The following is a 21,375-nucleotide window of genomic DNA, read 5'->3' as shown; positions in this document are numbered from 1 at the left end:
GTCAGGTATTCAATGTATCCACCCAGGCAATAGCACAACATTTAGTCAGGTATTCACTGCATCCACCCAGGCAACAGCAGAACACTTAGTCAGGTATTCACTGCATCCACCCAGGCAACAACAGAACACTTAGTCAGGCATTCACCAAATCCACGCAGGCAATAACACAACACTTAGTCAGGTATTCACCACATCCACCCAGGTAATAGCGGAATTATTTGTCAGGTATTCACTGCATCCACCCAGGCAATAACACAACACTTAGTCAGGTATTCGCTGCATCCACTCAGGCAACAACAGAACACTTAGTCAGGAATTCACCGTATCCACCCAGGCAATAACAGAACACTTAGTCTGGTATTCACTACATCCACCCAGGCAATAACACAACACTTAGTCAGGTATTCACTGCGTCCACCCAGGCAACAACAGAACACTTAGTCAGGGATTCACCGTATCCACCCAGGCAATAACCGAACACTAAGTCAGGTATTCACTGCCCCCACTCTAATTTTTATACAATTTCTTCCGAGATTTTATATCACTTTCAAATTTCAGCGTCTAACCCAAAGGAGTCTCCTTGACCGAGGCGTACATAAGAAGGTGTGTCATACATATGAAGGTCTGTTTGCAACCTGCAGATTCCTCCGGGCTCTGCCCGGTTTCCTCCCACCATGATGCTGGCAGCCATCATATAAGTGACATATTCTAGAGTATGGTGTAAAACACACAGAGAAATAAATAAAATAAATACATAAACTTCTACTCAGGCATCTAGTCAACTGAACACAAAATATGGTACTTAACTCAGTCATAGGAAATTTAGTCAGCAGGTTAGCAAATCATGGTTCAGTGACCAGATTGACCATTAATTACATAGTCACTAGGCTGGTGATTCAGTGCACAGACATCATATTGGCCAATCATTACACAATTGCCAAGTTGACCTATGACTGCACAGCCACCAGACAGGCCAATAATCGTGGCCCGTGGTTTGACCAATCATTGCACACTCAGCAGGTTGTCCAATCATTGTACAATACTCTCATTTCTGATCAATCAGAAGTGCTAAAAATGCCACTTTTACAACACTGTCTGAGGATTATAAAGTCGGGCCTTTTGCAAGAGACAAATTTACTGATTTGAAGACAGAATGAAAGCAAACAGAAGATTCCAATGTATGTGGAATATATATCAAGTTTGTTCTGAGCAAGAGGCATGCCAATCTAGAACAACAGCTAGAGGTAAAACTCACCAAAACTGAGGATTAAAGATGAAGGACCTGTAAGCATGCAGTGAAGAGGAAAGAGAACAATATCGGTCTAAAACAACAAAACAAAAAAAACAACAAAATCATACAACCAACCAAGTACAAAACAATAAATAAACCATAAAGTCATATCAGGTATGAAATGGTGAGGAATATATGTAGGTGGCAAACTGGTGCACCTTCTGGCCACGTACACAAAAAAACAAAAGTACAATAAAAAACCAAACACACACAACAGTTACAGGACAATTCAGGAAGAGTGGTCATCGCAATTTTAGTTCAGAACAAAATTTGCTTTTGCTTATAGCACATGCTAGAACTCTTTCCACAAAGTGTTCCCCAAAAGCATCAATTTTAAGTACGCGTACACTTCTGAGAAGTCAGATTTAGATTCAAATATGCCAGCTATTTAATAATTAAAGAGATTCAGATTTAACTGCAATTTCAGTTAAGCACTCTAAATTCAGATGCAAATATTAAACAAAAGCTTTTGATCTAAGATGAGAGTCACAAGTCCTGAGAGGCCCATGGACATATAATGCTATACAGCAAAAAAAAAGCAATACCGATTATCATCATACTGACTGCGTACAGATTTTTAAAGGAATACCACAAACTAATTCCAAATCATCGCCTTAGAAAGCAGGTGCTTATGCAAGGACTGATACAGTGAGGCCAATAAACAGAAACCATTCAAAAAGGTGTTCTTACAATCCTGTGCTAAGGCCACATCAATTTCAACAGTTCTTTTACCACATGGATAAATCTATTTCCAATGTTAGAGGAAGTCTATTTCTAAAATAAAACTTCAAAAATCACCTAATTTGTTACTGTGGACCAATCAAGACATTTTTCCTGTTCAAGACATATTTAAATATATATGACATATTTCAGATCATGAACCTATCAAGGTAGCACAAAATAAAGAGATGACTTTTCAGTTTTTTTTCTTTTTTATTCCATTTTTGGATCTTTTAATGTTCGCTTGCCCATAAAACATAAAATAAACTGATGTCGCCTACAGGTGAAGAATTCAATCTGTAAAGTACACAAGAAAGCGATTTTTTTGGGGGGGGGAGGGGGGAGGAAAAGGTTCAAATCTTTCATCTGAGCCAATGGTGGCTGATCTCATGCACTTCATTGCAAGCTAGTTTTTGTCGTTGAGTTGAACTCACCTGACCGACTGGGGCATCGTGACTGAGGAGGACTCGCTCATGGAGCTGTTTAACAGGTCGCTGTAGTGTAGATTCTCAATACACTGTCAAAAAGAAAAAGAAATTCTGTTAATTTTTTTATATATTTGTTTGGATTTTTACACTGTACTCAAGAATATCTCACCTATACAACAGCGGCCAGCATTATGGTAGTAGCAAACTGGGCAGTGCCTGGGGGAAGCCACAAAAACCAGTAGGTTGCTGGCTGACTTTCCCACATACGACCACAAAGGGAGCCTACATGAGTTGGACTTGAACTCACAGCGACTGCATGGGTGCACTGAGAGAAAAGTTTGGGTCAAATGACTAAAAAATCTGAGTAATTCAATGGAGCTAATTCGACTCAGAAAACTGAGTCATATACCCATATTAACTGACTCATGAACAACTCCTATGAGCTTTCTGACTAACCAAATGAGTCAAAATATAACCAGATGAGTCTCTTGACTCAGCTGATCAGGTGATATGACTTCTGAGTCGATTTAGTTCCGATGAATTACTCAGATTTTGGGGTCAGTTGCCCCACTGACTCTAAGTGTGAGAGGCTCCGGAGTCATTGTTCTGTGCTAGCAGGTTCACCACAAGGCCATAGAGGCCCCAAAAGAAATCTGACATATAGATTACATGTGCCTGTAGAGTATACTTTAGTGAAAGAATTTTGTCAGGCAAAATATGCACATCCAAAAGAATAATGAATAATTGTAAAGAAATTTCTCACTGAACCTTATCTGTCTCATGTCACCTCACATACCATGCGGATGACACTGTGGCTGTGAAACCATTGAGAAATTAAAAAAAAATTTACCTGCAAAAGCTAAACAAAATTTCCAGGTGACATCAAAGTGGATCACTATCTGTTGTACTTTAAATTTGTTAACAGCTCCTGTACCAGACTGTCTATCAAATGTCAACTGATGCAACACAGTCTGTGCTTTTGCAAGACTAACCTGACTGATATCACTGCACCAGGCGGCTTTTTCCTGCTGCGTGGAAGCTACCAGGATGATGACGACAGGAGGCCCACTTTTGGTGTCTACAATCAACCGGAAATCCAGACCATTGTAGTCCGTCCTCTCTCGTTCACACGACTGAATACTGAGGGTGGAGTCTACAGACACGTCTAGGGGAGAAGAACAAGAATATCACATTAGGGGGGGTCTCAGGTTGTCTGATTCAGCAAAACACGTGGCCAAATTGCATTTTACAAATTTTACAAATTGGACAAAATATCTGATCATAGTTGTCTAGAAGAAATGCAATTTACACATTGTACCTTGAAAGGGTTTTTAGTTCTATTCAGTTCTATGTAATGCAGGACAACTTAGCTTGAAATAGTTCTCATGTATGTCTGGTATTAATGTGTTCCTTTTTGGCAAAGCATTTTCTTCCTCTGCCAAAGAGGAGTTGAACCCACATCATCCATTCATTCTTGCTATTTTCAATTTGGATCAAACGATTTTATGATAGGTAAATACATATCATCTCCAGCCAATGGGTAACCATTGACCTGTTTTTTTTTGTCTACTCACAACTGAGAGAAATATGCCACTGTTAATAATATAATCATTAAATCCTGTTTTTAAAAGTTTTTATCGGATAACACTGAATTACGCATGTCCATATTTTTCTGCACGATTGACGAAGGCCACAATTTTGCATGCCTAATTGTCTTTGGCATCAGTCATTACACAAATAACTCCCCACGAGGAATTCTCCCTAATCGCCTTCACACATTACAAATTCGCTCTTTTCCCTTCATCTTCGAACATTTTCCAAGTAATCGCAGTTTCAAATCTGAGCTTATGCCTGCTGTGACAGAGAGGCTGTGGGTGGCCAGGTGTACATGTCAGTACTGGCACGCTGACACACATTCACCTTAACCACTTACTCAGATAAGAAAATTGATTTCTCATAAATCTAATGGGATTTACTTTGGATGTCTAATGTCCTGTACAGTAAAAGTGACAAGGTCCCTTGTAAAACTTATGAAGAATGTCAGATTTATTACAGGTATAAACAAGCTTTTTTGATGCGACACATCCTTTCAGTTTAACGGTTTCTCAGTAAAACTTTCAAGGTCATTTCCTAGGTCAACTTGCAAAAAGCAAAAGCAAAATGATGTAACTGATTCCTCTCATTCCAACATCTTTTTTTAACATCTTATCATCCAGCATGCCAACAGGTTTCCCAGAAAAATTTTGTATTCAGAGTTGCGCAAACTCATGACTTCAATACTGTGACTATAATTCTTTTACATTACATTTAATAATCTTCCTCGATCAGGTCTCTTAAATAACCTACATGAACGTGTCTCTGGGCCAGAAACCTATTTTAATCCCAAAGGACACATCAGAAGGTTGAAAGAGCTAATTTTGGTTTATTTTTGTCTAAAAAGGGCATTACGTTTTTGTCAATACATGTTTTTGAAAGAGGAGTTTCCGATTATCACAGATTCTGAATTAAAGCAGATTGGCCTCTATCATCACACACTTCATTATGTAGAGACAAATCATTTATATGCAAAGACTATCAATAATTTCCTTTTTTGTGCAACACGTCTGAAGAGTTGAATGAACTGTAAAAAGTAGAATTTGCCAAATTTGAAATCCAAACATTTTATTACTTAGATAACATGGATACTTGGCCATACTTGATACTTGATAATGAAGCTCTTTTACACTTATTAAATCTGACTTGCGGTCTTAATTTGAAAACAGTTTTCTGCATTACAACTGTGATTTACCTTAAGATTTTTATTTTAATCCTAAGAGTTGTGTAATACTTAATAATAATAATACTTAAATGCTAAATTTCAATTTTGTCATGAAAATCTAATACTGGATTAGTTTTATCGGATAACATGAATTACGCATGTCCATATTTTTCTGCACGATTGACGAAGGACACAGTTTTGCATGCCTAATTGTCTTCGGCATCAGTCATTACACAAATAACTCCCCACGAGGAATTCTCCCTAATCGCCTTCACACATTACAAATTCGCTCTTTTCCCTTCATCTTCGAACATTTTCCAAGTAATCGCAGTTTCAAATCTGGGCTTATGCCTGCTGTGACAGAGAGGCTGTGGGTGGCCAGGTGTACATGTCAGTACTGGCACGCTGACACACATTCACCTTAACCACTTACTCAGATAAGAAAATTGTTTTCTCATAAATCTAATGGGATTTACATTGGATGTCTAATGTCCTGTACAGTAAAAGTGACAAGGTCCCTTGTAAAACTTATGAGAAATGTCAGATTTATTACAGGTATAAACAAATCCAAAATCATTCATTAAGATTCATGACCTTAGCGACTGCATACTTGTTTGTGACACTTACTGTCGTCGTCGAAGTTGAATGGATCTGAACTTGGGTCTTCAACCAAGGTGCAGTCTATCAGAGGGATTTTCCCAAGGTGCTGCAAGTGGAAGCAGAAAGCACATCAAATATACTTGACATAATCATAGATGGTATTACATCTGCTTAACTACAAAGGAGGAGAAAACATAAAAATTATTATTGAAAAGTTAACTTTAAATGTAGTCTGCAATATTTTTTTTTTGATTTTCCTTTAAGAGGAAAAGACACCTGGTAGTAATCTATGTATAGTGGGTATTTGGGAACACTTCTTGGTATATATGGTCTTGGTACAGTGGGTATTTGGGAACACTTCTTGGAATATATGGTCTTGGTACAGTGGGTATTTGGGAACACTTCTTGGTATATATGGTCTTGGTATAGTGGGTATTTGGGAACACTTCTTGGTATATATGGTCTTGGTATAGTGGGTATTTGGGAACACTTCTTGGTATATATGGTCTTGGTACAGTGGGTATTTGGGAACACTTCTTGGTATATATGGTCTTGGTACAGTGGGTATTTGGGAACACTTCTTGGTATATATGGTCTTGGTACAGTGGGTATTTGGGAACACTTCTTGGTATATATGGTCTTGGTATAGTGGGTATTTGGGAACACTTCTTGGTATATATGGTCTTGGTACAGTGGGTATTTGGGAACACTTCTTGGTATATATGGTCTTGGTATAGTGGGTATTTGGGAACACTTCTTGGTATATATGGTCTTGGTACAGTGGGTATTTGGGAACACTTCTTGGTATATATGGTCTTGGTACAGTGGGTATTTGGGAACACTTCTTGGTATATATGGTCTTGGTACAGTGGGTATTTGGGAACACTTCTTGGTATATATGGTCTTGGTATAGTGGGTATTTGGGAACACTTCTTGGTATATATGGTCTTGGTACAGTGGGTATTTGGGAACACTTCTTGGTATATATGGTCTTGGTATAGTGGGTATTTGGGAACACTTCTTGGTATATATGGTCTTGGTATAGTGGGTATTTGGGAACACTTCTTGGTATATATGGTCTTGGTATAGTGGGTATTTGGGAACACTTCTTGGTATATATGGTCTTGGTATAGTGGGTATTTGGGAACACTTCTTGGTATATATGGTCTTGGTATAGTGGGTATTTGGGAACACTTCTTGGTATATATGGTCTTGGTACAGTGGGTATTTGGGAACACTTCTTGGTATATATGGTCTTGGTATAGTGGGTATTTGGGAACACATCTTGGTATATATGGTCTTTGCATAATAATGTTATAATTGAGAATGTCACACATGTTTAATAAATATATTTGCACAAGAATTCACTGGCTTTTCCTCTAACAAATGTTTTCAATCTGGATTTTGATCAAATGTATATTTTTAATATATTCATAAATATTATCATAATTCAGATCAAATGCATGTGTTTGGATATAAACCATCAATTTACCTTCAAAGGAAATTATTCGACATGCATCATATGATTTAGAGCATTATTATGCAAAGATGATAAGTACCAAATGTTGATCCCAAATACTCATCACACAAAAGTATTTTTAGAATACCTTTTTCTCCTGAAAGAAAAAAATCAAAAAAAAAAAATAACTTTTCATGCTTTTTTATCTGATTTTTTCACAAGTTTTCAGGTTTTCTTTTCCTTTAAGTGTTCATTTTTCATTTCACCAAGCAAAAAGTTAGAGATAATTTTCAGGGTGCATTCTGGTGTGAATATTAGACATCACCATACATTTACATGTACGGTAAATTCTTTTAATAAAAAAGCTTCCTGTCCTTTCTAATACTAGTATACAAAGTGCACAAACTTGCTAGATGTTTATATATAAATGCCTGCATTTGGATCATATCAGACACAGACCCACCTGTGTTTAATGAGGAAATTGTCCCTAAAATGGTAAACAATAATAACTCCACCCTAATTGCTCTGCAGGTAATTTTCACAATAAACCAGACCAAATCAAAATGTTTTAATATCAGTACTAATTTAATATCGGTATCAAAAGTTTGTTGTTTATGAGACACTATGATAATTATGTATGGGGGACCCAAAAGTGACTGCAGTTTCACTGCATCTGGTAAGGGAGACCCAAAGTGACTCCACTTTCATTGCATCTGACTAAACAGTTCTAAAATACAATATTTACAAGCCAAATAAGAGCTCTGCCTAAACAAAATACACCTGTGTACTCAAAGATGACCAAGCCATTTGCTGCATGACCACAATTATATATCTGCAAGTGAAACCATGTGTGAAGTTCCAATGAATATGGCTGATTAGTTCTGGAGATATAACATTAGCATATGTCATACATGTATAAGAATTTTGATTTCAAAGACAGCATGTACATGTATGTCAAAAGACATTTGCGAGAAAACAGTGTAATACAATCCAGCTTAAGAAACCAACAGGCGAATGCATGTACAACATTTTATTCAGTATGGTTTGATTATACACGTATCCACAGACTACGAAAGCAAGCCAACATTTGAAACCATTTCAATTTTCTGGATCATTCGGTTCCACGGGACGAATCCAATACATTCGATGTCCCATCACCCCTTCTCGTGACAACATTATTTTTCATTTCATTTTCGGTGAAACAATTGTGACGTCATGATGTCACAGAAAGACGAAACATTTGCAACCAATTTGTGAAGCATTTGGTTGACCTATTTGTAACTATACTGGTTATGACTGGTTAACTGGTTGATATGACACAGCTATTTATGTGTAAACATGTGTGAAAATCAGAGGGCACTTGCTCCTATGCAAATTCTTCTACATGCATTTCATAAAGTGTGTTGCTTTAGAAACCATGATAATAATGAAATCCTTGAAAGCAATTTTTTGTCTTGAAGTACATATCTTAGCTGAAGAGTCAAGCACACACTACATGGTTCCTATGTAAACCCTCACGTCAAGCAAACCATTTAACCTTTTAAAGGCGTATAATAGAGATAAAAGAACATATCAAAACTGAGCTTTTTCTCATGCCAGTGATATTATAAGCTTATAAAAGTCACTGTCAGAGGTGTCATATCCTGTATCATCTCCAATGCCAGAGCGGTTTATGGCATATGTAAACTGCTACTGCATTAAGGTAAAAAAAAATTTGGAAAAAAAAACTTTTCTTACCTATATAAATGTATGCTGAATGGCAAACCGGCAATCCAAGAGGTTCTGAATCGTATTATGTCCATCATCGCAAAAAATGCCACACTTTATAGTGCGACCGTGAAGGAGGTGGCTTAAACTTCAATACTTTTGCCTACCAGAGGCAAATAACAAAATCAAACAGCCTGACTTTTTCTCACATACAGCCTAATTTTTTCCCATAAACAGTTGTGTAGGAGAAAATGGTTATAATAGGCAAAACGAAGAAATGTGTGTCATGGTAAGCCATTCAACAGTTTCAACCAATCACAGTCAGTGTAGTCAGTGGGACATCGTTTGTTTTACCGCGCTAACTGCCCTTGACCTTTATCACCAGTAAAGTGGCTAAGTGGCATGGGGGTGGGTATAACGGTAAATTATTTACTTAATGGTTTGTGTATACATATGTGTACTCATAAATGATGAATACCTGACCAAGGCATCTGGGTGATTGGGTGAGCGGACAGTGTCATGGGGGTGGAACGTGGGATGTTGTGTGTATATGGTATAGCAGTAAATTTACAAATTGGTTAATTCACAACAAAACCATGAATGAACAAAAGTTTAGACAACAATTTATGTCTTGTATACTTAATGTTGCACCCTGGTAATCACACCCACTATAGAAGGGACTCTACTACAAAGCACATAATTACTGAATAGCTCTGGAGTGCACTGCCATTGGGTCATTCATCACTTTTTGCCATGGTTCCTGACCAATCCCCTTTTAGGTTTGAAAATCCCCTGACCAATGAAGTTGCAGACTTGAAACAGTCCCTGACCAACTGAATCCAGTACCGTTTTACATGTCTTTGGTATGACCTTTTCTGGGTTTGCATGATCGCAGGTATCTTGATTTTGTGGGTGGACGCTCTGACTGATTTAAGGCCACAGAAGCAATCTGCTGAAGATGTATGTAGTAACATCGTGGCAATTCTTCCCATCTATACAGTCAGTCTAAAGGGAATTAGGCTATGGTTCATAGGAGGTTAACTTTAAAAGGGGGTTTGTCAGGTACCAGTACTGGCAAAAATCAGAGGTCAGAGGTCAGATCAAAGTTGCGAGACTTGGGATCAAAGCCTAGTCAGATAATACCAAAAACTCTAAAACTGGGACTTGTTGTTAATTCACATGGTGCTCACCACTAAGAGGTTAGAGCAAGAAAGCAGGGCTGGTGTCAGTATAATTTACGTGATTGGGTGGGATGTCATGTCTGGTGTCTTCGGCATGATATTTCAGTGGTGGCAGCACTTTGGTGGCATGGACTTGCCCTACTACTAGAAGACAGTATATGTAGACACAACAAATGACTTCTCATGGTCATATAGGTGAAAAATTGTCAATACATGGTTAAACACAAGCATACAGTATAGAATAATTAGTGCATTAGTATAACCAATTCTTACATGAGGTGCTTCTCTATGTATTATGTGCCAGATATAGAAACAAGTGCAGCATCCAAGAAAATAAATTTATTTGATTTGATTGGTGTTTTACGCTGCACTCAAGAATATTTCACTTATACAACGGTGGCCAGCATTATGGTGGGTCGAAACCACGCAGAGCCCGGGGGAAGCCCACGACCATCCGCAGGTTGCTGCCAGACCTTCCCATGTACAGTCAGAGAGGAAGCCAGCATGAGCTGGTCTTGAACTCACAGCAACTGCTTTGGTGAGAGGCTTCTGGGTCACCATGCTGCGCTAGCGCGCTAACCAACTGAGCCACGGAGGCTCCATCCAAGAAAATACATATGTATATTGTCTTGATTGCTCTCTGGCCAGTGGGTAAGTAGATGGCCCATCTAATTTAAAAGGTAGGACTGTCAACAGTCTGTATAACTCCTTGACTGACCAATCAACAGAGGGATGAAGTTTTTCACGTACATGTTGGCAGATGGAACAAATGCATTGCATTACCCTTAAGCAAGATTTGACTTAATTATATGTTGACTTAATTACATTAAAAGGTGAAATTTAATTTAAATATGTATTAAAGGACAATAGCTGACACCTGTGACAAGAAGTTAATAACTGTATTTCACCTAAAGTTTGATATTTAAAACTGCACTTTCAGAAGCATGTACATAAAGGTTTTAAAGATGCCACCACTTATGTTTTTCTGATAAAACATTAATCAACCTTCACATAAAGCTAAGTGGTTCGATAAGGTGGATGAATCAATCAGAAACAAGCAAAATGTGCTACTTGAAAAATGCAAAACTTCAGGAGAATTCAACAGTAAGTTAAATATATCAATATAATATATATAATATATCAATTTGAACGTCAAATTTTTTACAAAGTAAGCAAAAAAATTGCCTTGGATGTGCCCCAAGTGTGGGAATTACACTCAATATGATCATGGTAATGTTATTTCTATCTACATGTGAAATGAGAAAGTAATGTTGAAAGAAAAGAACACATTTATACCACCCATGCCTTAAATAAAAGAGCTATAGAAGCTGTATGGAATTCTACTTTTTTTCCCCCTTTTTATATTTCTTAAAGCTTTCGTAAGAAAAAAAAAAATGGTTTTGAACATCGTCATTTTCTATGACCCACATTGAAAGCTCTGTCATGTTTTGGGCTTGTATAAATGAAAAGTGTCACTGGTTTTATTCCTACCGTATAATTAATGTGCATTTCCAGTCTCAACTAAAAATATGTACGTATATCGTGACAATTATTATCGTTGATTTTAAGGCTCGCGAAAGCCAACTCTAAAAAGGGAGAGTTTGGGACGTACAAGAGGGAGGGCCACTTCATGCTACTGGGCAAAGCTGAGCATTATGACATATGTAATCTGCTAATATGGCAGCTTAAAGGAGACTTATAAGCCTTTGATGTAACTATTACTTGAATAACAGAAAATGGCAGAAAACTGAGATATTCTATTTAACCTGAAGTGCCGCTCTTTTATTTAGGGTGTATACAATGTAGGTTGTAATAATTTTTTTCAGGGTGCTTTTTTTGAGTATAATTTAATACAGCTAGGCTTTCATGTTTTCATGGCTATAATGACATGATGACAAGCAAGCTGCAAATTAACCTGACATACCTGTTATTATTCGCACGAATGTAGTAAAGATGATACTTCAATGTCTCAGCTTTAAATGTATAGCTAGGTCAGCATATTTGTTATTCAAACATTACCACACAAAAAAACATAAACACCTCCTTCACAGGTTAGCTACTAGTATGACAATGACCCAGCCAAACAAATGATGTTATCAACACCATGGTCGAAGTAACAGCCAATCAGAAAACACCATTTACACGTGGGAACTACTTCATGATCACGAGTGAATGGCTGATGGGCGGAAAAACAAATGTCAGCAATGTGGAACAATCTCAAAACAAACAACTGACACTAAACAAAGCTGATTATGGCAATGGGAAGGAACATAAATATTTCATGTTTAAACTACGGCCAACTGGCTTTCATTGACTGCTTGCTGTAACTCTATATCACTGCGTGATGGCTGAGGAAAGAGCTGGCCAATCAAACAAAAACAGGAAGTGGTCAGGCAACCACAATCTCTCTATCACAGTAAGGATGACATGGGCCTTCGTAAAGAGCTGAGGACACAAGAATTAACATGACAAGGGTTTGATATAGTGCTGCGGGGGTGAGGGGAGAATCAACGCTCTGTGACCATAAGACTGAGTGGGTGAGAGACTAGAGAGCTCTGAGGGGGCACTGAGTGCAATTATTGATGTAGCCAGGCTAATGCAGGTAGCTACAGGTAGTAAAATAAATAAATATACCAGGCAAGCCAAACACTACAAAAAACAACAGCTAGTGAATGTATACATACACACAATCTGTGTTGAATTTTTAAATCCTAAAAACTTTTTTTATCTATCATGTCTATATTAAATACACTGTGTCCATAATAGTATTTAATGGATACATTTTTAAAATCCTCAAGTTGTGTAACACACTAAAAATATATTCATAAATAAATAGAAAAAGAAAGCAAGAAAAAAGAAAGCAATAAAAAATAGATAAATAAAAACAGTAAACAAAAATTAAACAACAAAATGAAAATACAAAAATATAGATATACATAAATAAATAAACAGATTTAAAAAAACAATATTTTAAAGCTTAATAAGTAAATAAATAGAATTAAAAAAAGACGACATACTTCCTCAAAGTTGCTTTGAACGTACATGTATATAGTACAGTCCACCCAGGCCTTTCATGATGAACAAATATCTCTGCCGTCACTATACATACCTATGTATGCTTGGTGTTTAACTTCGTACTTGACAATTTTTGAGTCATATGACCAGGAGTTGTCATTAGGTGTGTCTGCATATATTGTGATTCTTGTGACAGGGCAAGTCCATGCCGCCAAACTCCTGTCGCCAATGAAGTATCATGTAGAAGACATCAGACATGACACCCCACCCAGTCACATTATACTGCAACGGTCTAACCACTCCTGTTTCCTTGCTGTAATCTCTCCATGCTGAGAGCCAAGCATGGCCATTTTTGAAGTTTTTGGTATAAACAAATCTGGGTTTGATCCCGGGTCTCCCAACTTCGAGGCGGACATAAGCCATTACGCCACCGAAGCGGTCTCCATCACATAAAAATAACTACACAAAGGCTGATCCCCATACTATTGAATCATCAGTGTTATACCTTTCAACACATGATATATTTCTACATCCACTGATACATTGTATTAAAATTCTAACCACAAAACATTATATACATGTATGCATTTCTCTGAAAGGTGAAAAGGTCATTGAGGTTAGTAAAATAAAACTATTTTATTTCCTAATGTACAGCATATTTATATTTTGACATCTTCAATAATACAGTTGTTTACACTGGTAAAACTCATCTTTTTTTAATGTGGGATCCAGAAGGCATGTGTCCACCAAAAGTTAGATTCAAAAGTGTAAAATAACAGAGAGTTTTGAGCTCCAAGGACACAACATCATGCCATTCTATATAGCTGACATTGGGAATGCGGCAGTCTGGTTACCATGGTAGCCATGAATCTGAGCAGCTTTTAGCCACTGCCTGATTACAAAACAGGGAATTTCATCTACATTTATGTGAGGGCAGATGTTACAGTAATTAGTAATCACATTATAGTCATGCATTTTTAAGTGTCTTTCCTGGGCGACCGTTAAATATTTGGTTTACATATATGTGTTAAAAGGAAACAACAAATTCAGAGAATTTATGCACGACGGCATGGTTTACATGTGTTGAAGTACACAACAACAACAGAGAATTAATAATTCCAACAGCATGGATAACATATGTGCTACAGTAAACAAGAAATTCACAGAATTTCAATGCGTCAGCATGGCTTGCATATTTTAATTTCATAATTTATAATTTCAATGGCATGAGTTACATGTGTGGTACAAAGCAAAGTAAAGTGCAAAAAAGAATTTATACCCAAAAACACATATGCAAAAATTATGATAGGATCAAGCTACAGCACCACAAAATGAATCTGCATCAAGGCAATACATTAAATGTACCCAAAAATATTTCATTTATACAACGGCAGCCAGTATTATGGTGTGATGAAAGCGGAAAGACACCAGAGGAAATGCCTGAACATCCGCAGATTGCTGGAAGACCTTCCCACATACAGCCAGAAAAGAATTCAGCCAGCATGAGTTGGACTTGAACTCGAAGCAAAGGAATTGTAGGTGGAATGCTCTTAGGTAACTGTGCTGCACTAGCATTCTAATCACTAGGTCATGAATTTCTTAAAATTCTTGAGTACAATGTAAAACAAAACTCAAGTATATAAACTTTAATGCTTTCTCATCTAGGCTGTTTGACAAATCTTTGGATTAAGAAACTGTAAATGGAACTGTAAATCTACAGTTTTATGTACAAATTAGACTATCATACCTCAAAGAGCTGTCAATGTCACGTGATATTTTCCAAAACTATACATGCATGCAACGTAATGCCCGTTTTACAGTACTCTAGCAGTTCCAGGCCATCATCTACGCCAGTTTGCAAAATCGTCTCTAATATGCATAAAACTTACTCAATAACTTAGTAGTCATGATATGAGATAAACCTGTTCAACACGGCTCGCTCACATTGACCGTTGCAATGGTAACCAAGGCTATCTTGGATTTTTCTGGATTTTGTATTTTATCAAATGTACGTTAGATGGTGCAAAATAGCCCATCAGAAACATCTCTCTTTGGAAGAGGTCCTCAATGAGCATCTTGTTTGATGAGTCAACAGAAAATTTAATTTTATTTGCATATTTTAAAAATTTAATAAAATGTGATATTTTCGAAAATTTATAAAATAGTGGATTTAAAATGTCCATAATTATTATCTCCTTGGTTATTCTCATTATCGACTGAAAATTTCAAAATGTTTAAACATTTCCCTAATAATGTGCAAAAGCTGAAGGCATAATCATTTTGGATTCTGTTCGGCAAAATTGAAGGAAAATAGATGCAAATTTCCCTTTGTTGTGACAATTAAATAAACGAGTTACTCCCCTTGAATGATACGTGTGCCCTACTTATGTTTGATGTATAAAATCACAATGTTCCATCCATTAAAAATAATTTAGCAAACTCATTTAATCCGATAATCTGCATGCGTGTAGCCTAAATATACACTGTTGTAGCCCTTGGTTGTTGTTGTTTCAATGAAATGACGATCACAACGAAAGGGTGACAAACGCTCACAAATTATTCCTGGTACTGTTGTGGCAAACCGACGGCAGGATAGGCTAACTGGAATGTGCGATCATTACCAAAAAAAGATTTAATTACAATTTAGCAAAGTAAACCTTTATTTTTTTATTTAATGACTGTTTTTAGACTCGGGCTCGATTTAGTATTAGTTCAACTATTAGTGTGAAGGAATTTAAACAACCAGTGATCAGTTGTGACTAACAGTTTGTAAACTTTCTTGTAACGTTAACTACTTTTGAATCACTGCAATTTGCTTCTGTGCACTGAGAAAGTGAAAAAGTAAATGCCAATAACTTCCGATATGTTTTAATATTGAAAGAAAGCACAGATGTCTTCTGTCAATTCAGGTAAATCCTTAAAAAGCAAAGAAACATTTGTATTACGAAAATACAAAATAACAAATCCTCATGCAAATCTTGATAGACATCCCTTGCTGATGAAATCTTCCCTAAGCACACATCCATGACTTTCTTTCGTATAGAAAATCGATCCAAAACATTAACACCTACTGTAAATTTTTATACTCCATCTGTTATAGCAGCAAAATCACCTGATTATAGTTCTCTTGTACCCAGAATGGTGCATTTTTGGCTCGTGATTTCCTGAAGGTAGTGAACAGCACTTGAGAACTTACCACTGACATGAAAGTTTCGGTTCGATTCTCCATGCAGAAGGCAGGCTCGACCATGTGCTTTGGGACGGGATTCTTATCAACGTTTTTGTGTGGGATGTGTTACGATTTGAGACTGGGAAAACGTTCATGCCACTCTGGGACAAGTTTTTAGTGTTGCCATGACAGCATGTGTCCCATGAGTGTAACATCAGTTATGTGACCTAATTATCAAATAAACATCAAACAGCGACAGTACACCATACGAACATCAAACTGTATATAGATCAAGTGTACTAATACAAACTGGTTTACATGTCAAGTACATGCACACTTGTTTTTGGTTAATGCCTCAATTGTGCTTTGTGACCTATTTACAACGATGTATGATTAACAAACTTTTCTTTCTTTTCAACCTCCGTTTTAATGGCAATATTGATATGTAGGCAGATACAGTAATACTAAGTCGTAAAATTCTAGAAAATCATAGACATTAAGTGTAGTATACGTGTACTTTTAACATATTGACCTACCTACGTTTAACTGGCACTACAAGTCAGTATACAACTATCCTTATATACGCTGCACGAAATTTCAAAGTTGAAACAAAGAAAACAGAAGCTAATGCAAATCATTTCATTGTAATTTTGTTTAGTAACTGTTTGGGTGGTTATATATATTTTTACTAACAAAGTAATAACAAACGCTTTATACTATATATATGGGTTTGTATTATATATTAGTACTAACAAAGGCTTTCACAATGTACAGATGCGTGCAACAACAACTTTGTTAATAATATGGACACATTAGTGACCATGTTCTACTGAGACACACGTTGTAATAATGCATGTTATGATGAGGGTATGTTTGTGTATCATACAGAAGCAAGATGCTTTTATGCAAAGCTCAAAACATTGAATAATAAGGCAAACTTTTGAGATAATAGTTACGTGTTAAATCATCAATCACAAAATATTACTGAAATATTTAAGAACTTTTTTCTGAAAAAATATTAAATGTATTTTATGGTAGATTGATTGTCAATTGACATTCGGGACCTAATGTTGTACACTGGATAATTAGTCAGAGGCTACAGACTAGGCAGTACTTTCTTCATTTTTGGTTAAACAAAATTTATTTCTGACCTGGACCATTCCACAAAACCGTAGTTAAAGCATTTAGTTTTGACAATATTCGAAAATTAACGCATTAAACGTGCATGCAGTGAAACTTATTACCACTGGAATTGCATAACTTATTATCATACCATTATCAGACAAAACTTAGCAAACCACTGCCTTAAATATGACAGGTGTAACAATTAATACTAATAGCATTTTTAATACTGTTGTGATTGGCATTGTTCCTCAGGTAAACCTTAAAGCTGAAAAGAAATGTTTCTTTCAAGAGACATGTGCAGTAAGACATCTGAAGTAACCACAACAAAAGCTTCCTAAGATGTGACGAATACGGATTGATTTAGCTTTCACAGTCGGACTGGTCTTGAGATATTTACCTGTGGTACATGGATTGGCGTACTAAAAGATACCACAACAGGTAGAGGTTTATATAACAGAAAGAAAAAAGCGTCTTACCTTTGCCAAATGAAGCTTGCCATTGGAGGTCCTAGTCGTAAGGAGCATATGATTGGTGAAGAGAAACACCTGACGAACAGATTCTTTCTTCTGATCCTTGAACGAGGAACTAATAGAGCCGAGGCGCCCGCGGCTGACTTTAGGCTGGACGAGGGGCCCTGTGGAGTGTGAGAGAGAAGAGATACAACAGCCGGGTTAGAACCCTCACCGTATCACAGACACAGCTAGCCACACTTATATTAATCTGATACCAAATACATCCTCCCTCACTGGGCATGTGCAAACAGTGAGTGCTGCCATCTATTGGGAAAAGACAAACGTTTCTACATGGCAATCCAGCCCTATAAGCTCAGCTGACAAAGGGAGAGAATGAGTGAGATGTCGTAAAACTCTAGCATGGTTTTAATAGGACTGTATACATTGCCAAATACAAAGATACCGTGTCTTGTTTCTTCCCAATTAGACCAACGAGCCAATTTGACTGGCTCAGGCTGGCTGGCTGCCTAGATTGAAGGCTGGATCGCTGGATAGTAAGCATGGCATCTTGAGGCTAACATGGTCATTGACGGGCATGTAAAACCATGAAGTATCGATGTCGACATGCACATGTACAGCCGTGGACAACTGATTGCCACTGGGCCTTTGTGTATTATCATCTCTTACATGATGGCCAATAGCTCGGGAAGAATCCCCTGTCCTTTATGTACAGTTACTTAACACAGGTCAGGTGTAGCTTGCCAATTCAAGATGGATTCTGATGAACTGTGGTTGTGTAGAGCAGAGAGAGAGAGAGAGAGACAGATCAATATACCTCCTCAGGTGGGGTGTTGGGCTAAGGGGAGGGCAAGTGTGGGGGAGGGAAGGCCTTAGGAAACCTCAGGTCAGTCCCTACCATGCCTACAGCTGACAGGTGTACAACAACAAAGCTCCAGCCACACCTGTACTGCAATACGTAACCGCAATCAAAATCTGGAGGTATCTACCAAACCCTTATAATAGACACACACATGTAGCACCATACAAGTACATTCCATCAGAGCGTTGGCCAATTCTTCAGCTAACTGACACCCTTACAAGGCAAATATAAACATATACTCACATGTACACTGCCCTAAATATTCCTGGCACACGATGTATACGTAAACAGACAGGCCAGCCAGAAGAGAACTAAAGCTGGACTGGACCGGACGTTTAAACTGCTGATGGTGGACACATCTCCCGATGGTGTCTTTTCGACCCACCTACCTACCTCCCACACTTTACTACCAAGGTTACCGGAATCTATGCCAATGACAAGGCCGGATGAATCCGCCATGGTATGTTGTATAGCTGTAGTGTGCTTTTTAATGCTACTGGAGTCTGGACCGATCGCTGGCAATACGTGGACATTCTGGAGGTCAACGACAGGCCACAGGATAAACTTCAAGGGTCAGACCCATCGCTACTAGCCCCCACCCTCTCCCAACATAGCGATTGTAATGCTGTTTATAGGCCTCTCTGTCATCGCTATACATACAGTTGCGTAGCAAAAGATTTAAACCTCTGTGAGGGTGGCGAAGAACAGGTGTAGCAGATACCGCTTACCTCATGCATGGTGCGTGCATATCTGTGGCGATGCACGTACCGACAGTGTAACGTATGCACCTGAACATGCACGCGGATGGAGTGCAGATGCTCCGTTGGTATATCCCCCCCCTGATGCACGGCACAGCCTTTGGTCTAGCTATTCCCTCACACCGCTGTGATAATAATGCACTATAGTAGAACAAGTGAACTGACGGCGTGCGTTATAGGTAAAAAGCCTGGTACAGACGCCGAGAGAAAAGCCAATCACTCCATCAAGTTGCAGAGAAAAATCAATCGGCTTGAAGCAAGGCCTAACCCGCAGCCTGCAGCCCCCTCCTGCCTCATAGAGACAACTGCACTGTCTCCTGACTGGACAGCATGGCTTAAGCAGCCTGTACGTTACAGCGAGCTAGGACATCTCACATAGATCCCGTATCACCACCACCACCACCACACATTCACATATAAACACGCTGCGCTGCGGCCTCATAGCTGTGCACGGTAATGTATGAGGCATTCATGCATAATGCTGTGAGCTGGTGAAGGGCTGGCCAATCAGACTGGCTTCACGCGTCCCACGTCACACGCCTCCAGAGCCCTACGGTTCAAAATCAATACTACCAGTGACAACTTAAAACTACACATGTTTGCAAGGGCTGCCTCCAGCTGCGATGTGTGTGAATGCGGGTGCAGTGTGTATGTGTGTGTGTGTGTGGACGCCGCATTATATTGCACATGCTGTCTACTGGCCCAAGGTCAGTGGGCATACATACACTGCAGACTCTTTGAGACCTGTTCGATGACCACTGATACAATAACATATAACATCTATATGTACACCTCTTCTGCTTTAAGTAGAGAATTTTACTGCGAAATAACGTGGGCCAGCAGTTGTGGATGTAGTAGTAAGCTTGTAGTACCGCAGTATAACACTAGGTCATGCTCCTACCATGTACTGAAAAATTATACGTGTAGTTACACCAACAGGATTTACAGACAAAATGGTTTCTCTACAATCAGCTATAAGGGCAAGGGAGTTAAGTAACAATGGTATAGCCTAAATACAAAGTGGTTCTACAAGGAACCACTGGGAAGCTAAATAAACAGACTGAATTACCATAAAATTCACACAAATAAAAAACTCACCGCTTGCTAACGATAACTCATGAACATTTTGACAGAAGCTGAGATCTGAAGAGAATTAAATCTACCAAGAAGCACACAAAAAGCTTCATTATTTTGTTTCAATCAGCCGACAAATTTTGGGAGGGGGATGGAAGAAAATAAAGAGATGTTTAAAGAGAGTTTAAATCTAACTTTTATCACATATGCAGTATATGTAATGTTCAATAGCAGTGCTTAACAAAATGCTTCCAGTGATCCTAAAATAAAACGCCAAGATAAAACCTCGTTCAATGACCTTGAATATTCAGATGTTTATAACTGATTATTTAGGCAAGTCTATTATTATTTAGGTACAGTGTATTTGACCTAATGACATTACTCAGTTTGCCTGAGTTTAAACTTCAAAGGGCGTTTTGGAAAGTAGAATGATATACTAGTATATCCTACTGGGAAAATGTGAGTTTCTGCACCAAAAGTATGTTGTTTTGCCTCTAAAAATGAACTTTTGGGGGTAATTTTTTAGGGCAAATGCAATATTTGTAGGTTTCGGCTATGATCAGACAGGTCTTCAGAATCCAAGCCTTAACCATCGCTCAATGCCCAGGATTGAAGGATTGACATCACACATCAAAAATCTAGTGTCCGCTGGAGTAGAAAAATTGTCCTCATGTCTGAAGTTTATCAATTCTACATCACTCTTTAAATATAAACTGACAAGTTGTTAACTTGTTAACTAATAGGTTGATTCCTTTGTT

General features: G+C 38.0%; 1 protein-coding gene across 1 annotated transcript in view; it reads right to left on the bottom strand.

Moving 5' to 3' along the window:
- Positions 1–21,375, bottom strand: part of LOC135473283 (ras-specific guanine nucleotide-releasing factor 2-like) — a 135,718-nt gene that overhangs the window by 18,160 nt on the left and 96,183 nt on the right. Inside the window, exons 10-14 of the mRNA XM_064753131.1 lie at positions 17,930–18,087; positions 5,825–5,903; positions 3,432–3,604; positions 2,446–2,528; positions 1,256–1,282 (exon numbers count right to left, since the gene is read on the bottom strand). Coding sequence (XP_064609201.1) covers positions 1,256–1,282; positions 2,446–2,528; positions 3,432–3,604; positions 5,825–5,903; positions 17,930–18,087 — 520 coding nt within the window. The remainder of the gene's footprint in view (positions 1–1,255; positions 1,283–2,445; positions 2,529–3,431; positions 3,605–5,824; positions 5,904–17,929; positions 18,088–21,375) is intronic.

This window comes from Liolophura sinensis, chromosome 8, assembly GCF_032854445.1.
Source record: "Liolophura sinensis isolate JHLJ2023 chromosome 8, CUHK_Ljap_v2, whole genome shotgun sequence".
NCBI lineage: Eukaryota > Metazoa > Mollusca > Polyplacophora > Chitonida > Chitonidae > Liolophura > Liolophura sinensis.
This window is presented reverse-complemented; position numbering and strand designations above follow the sequence as displayed.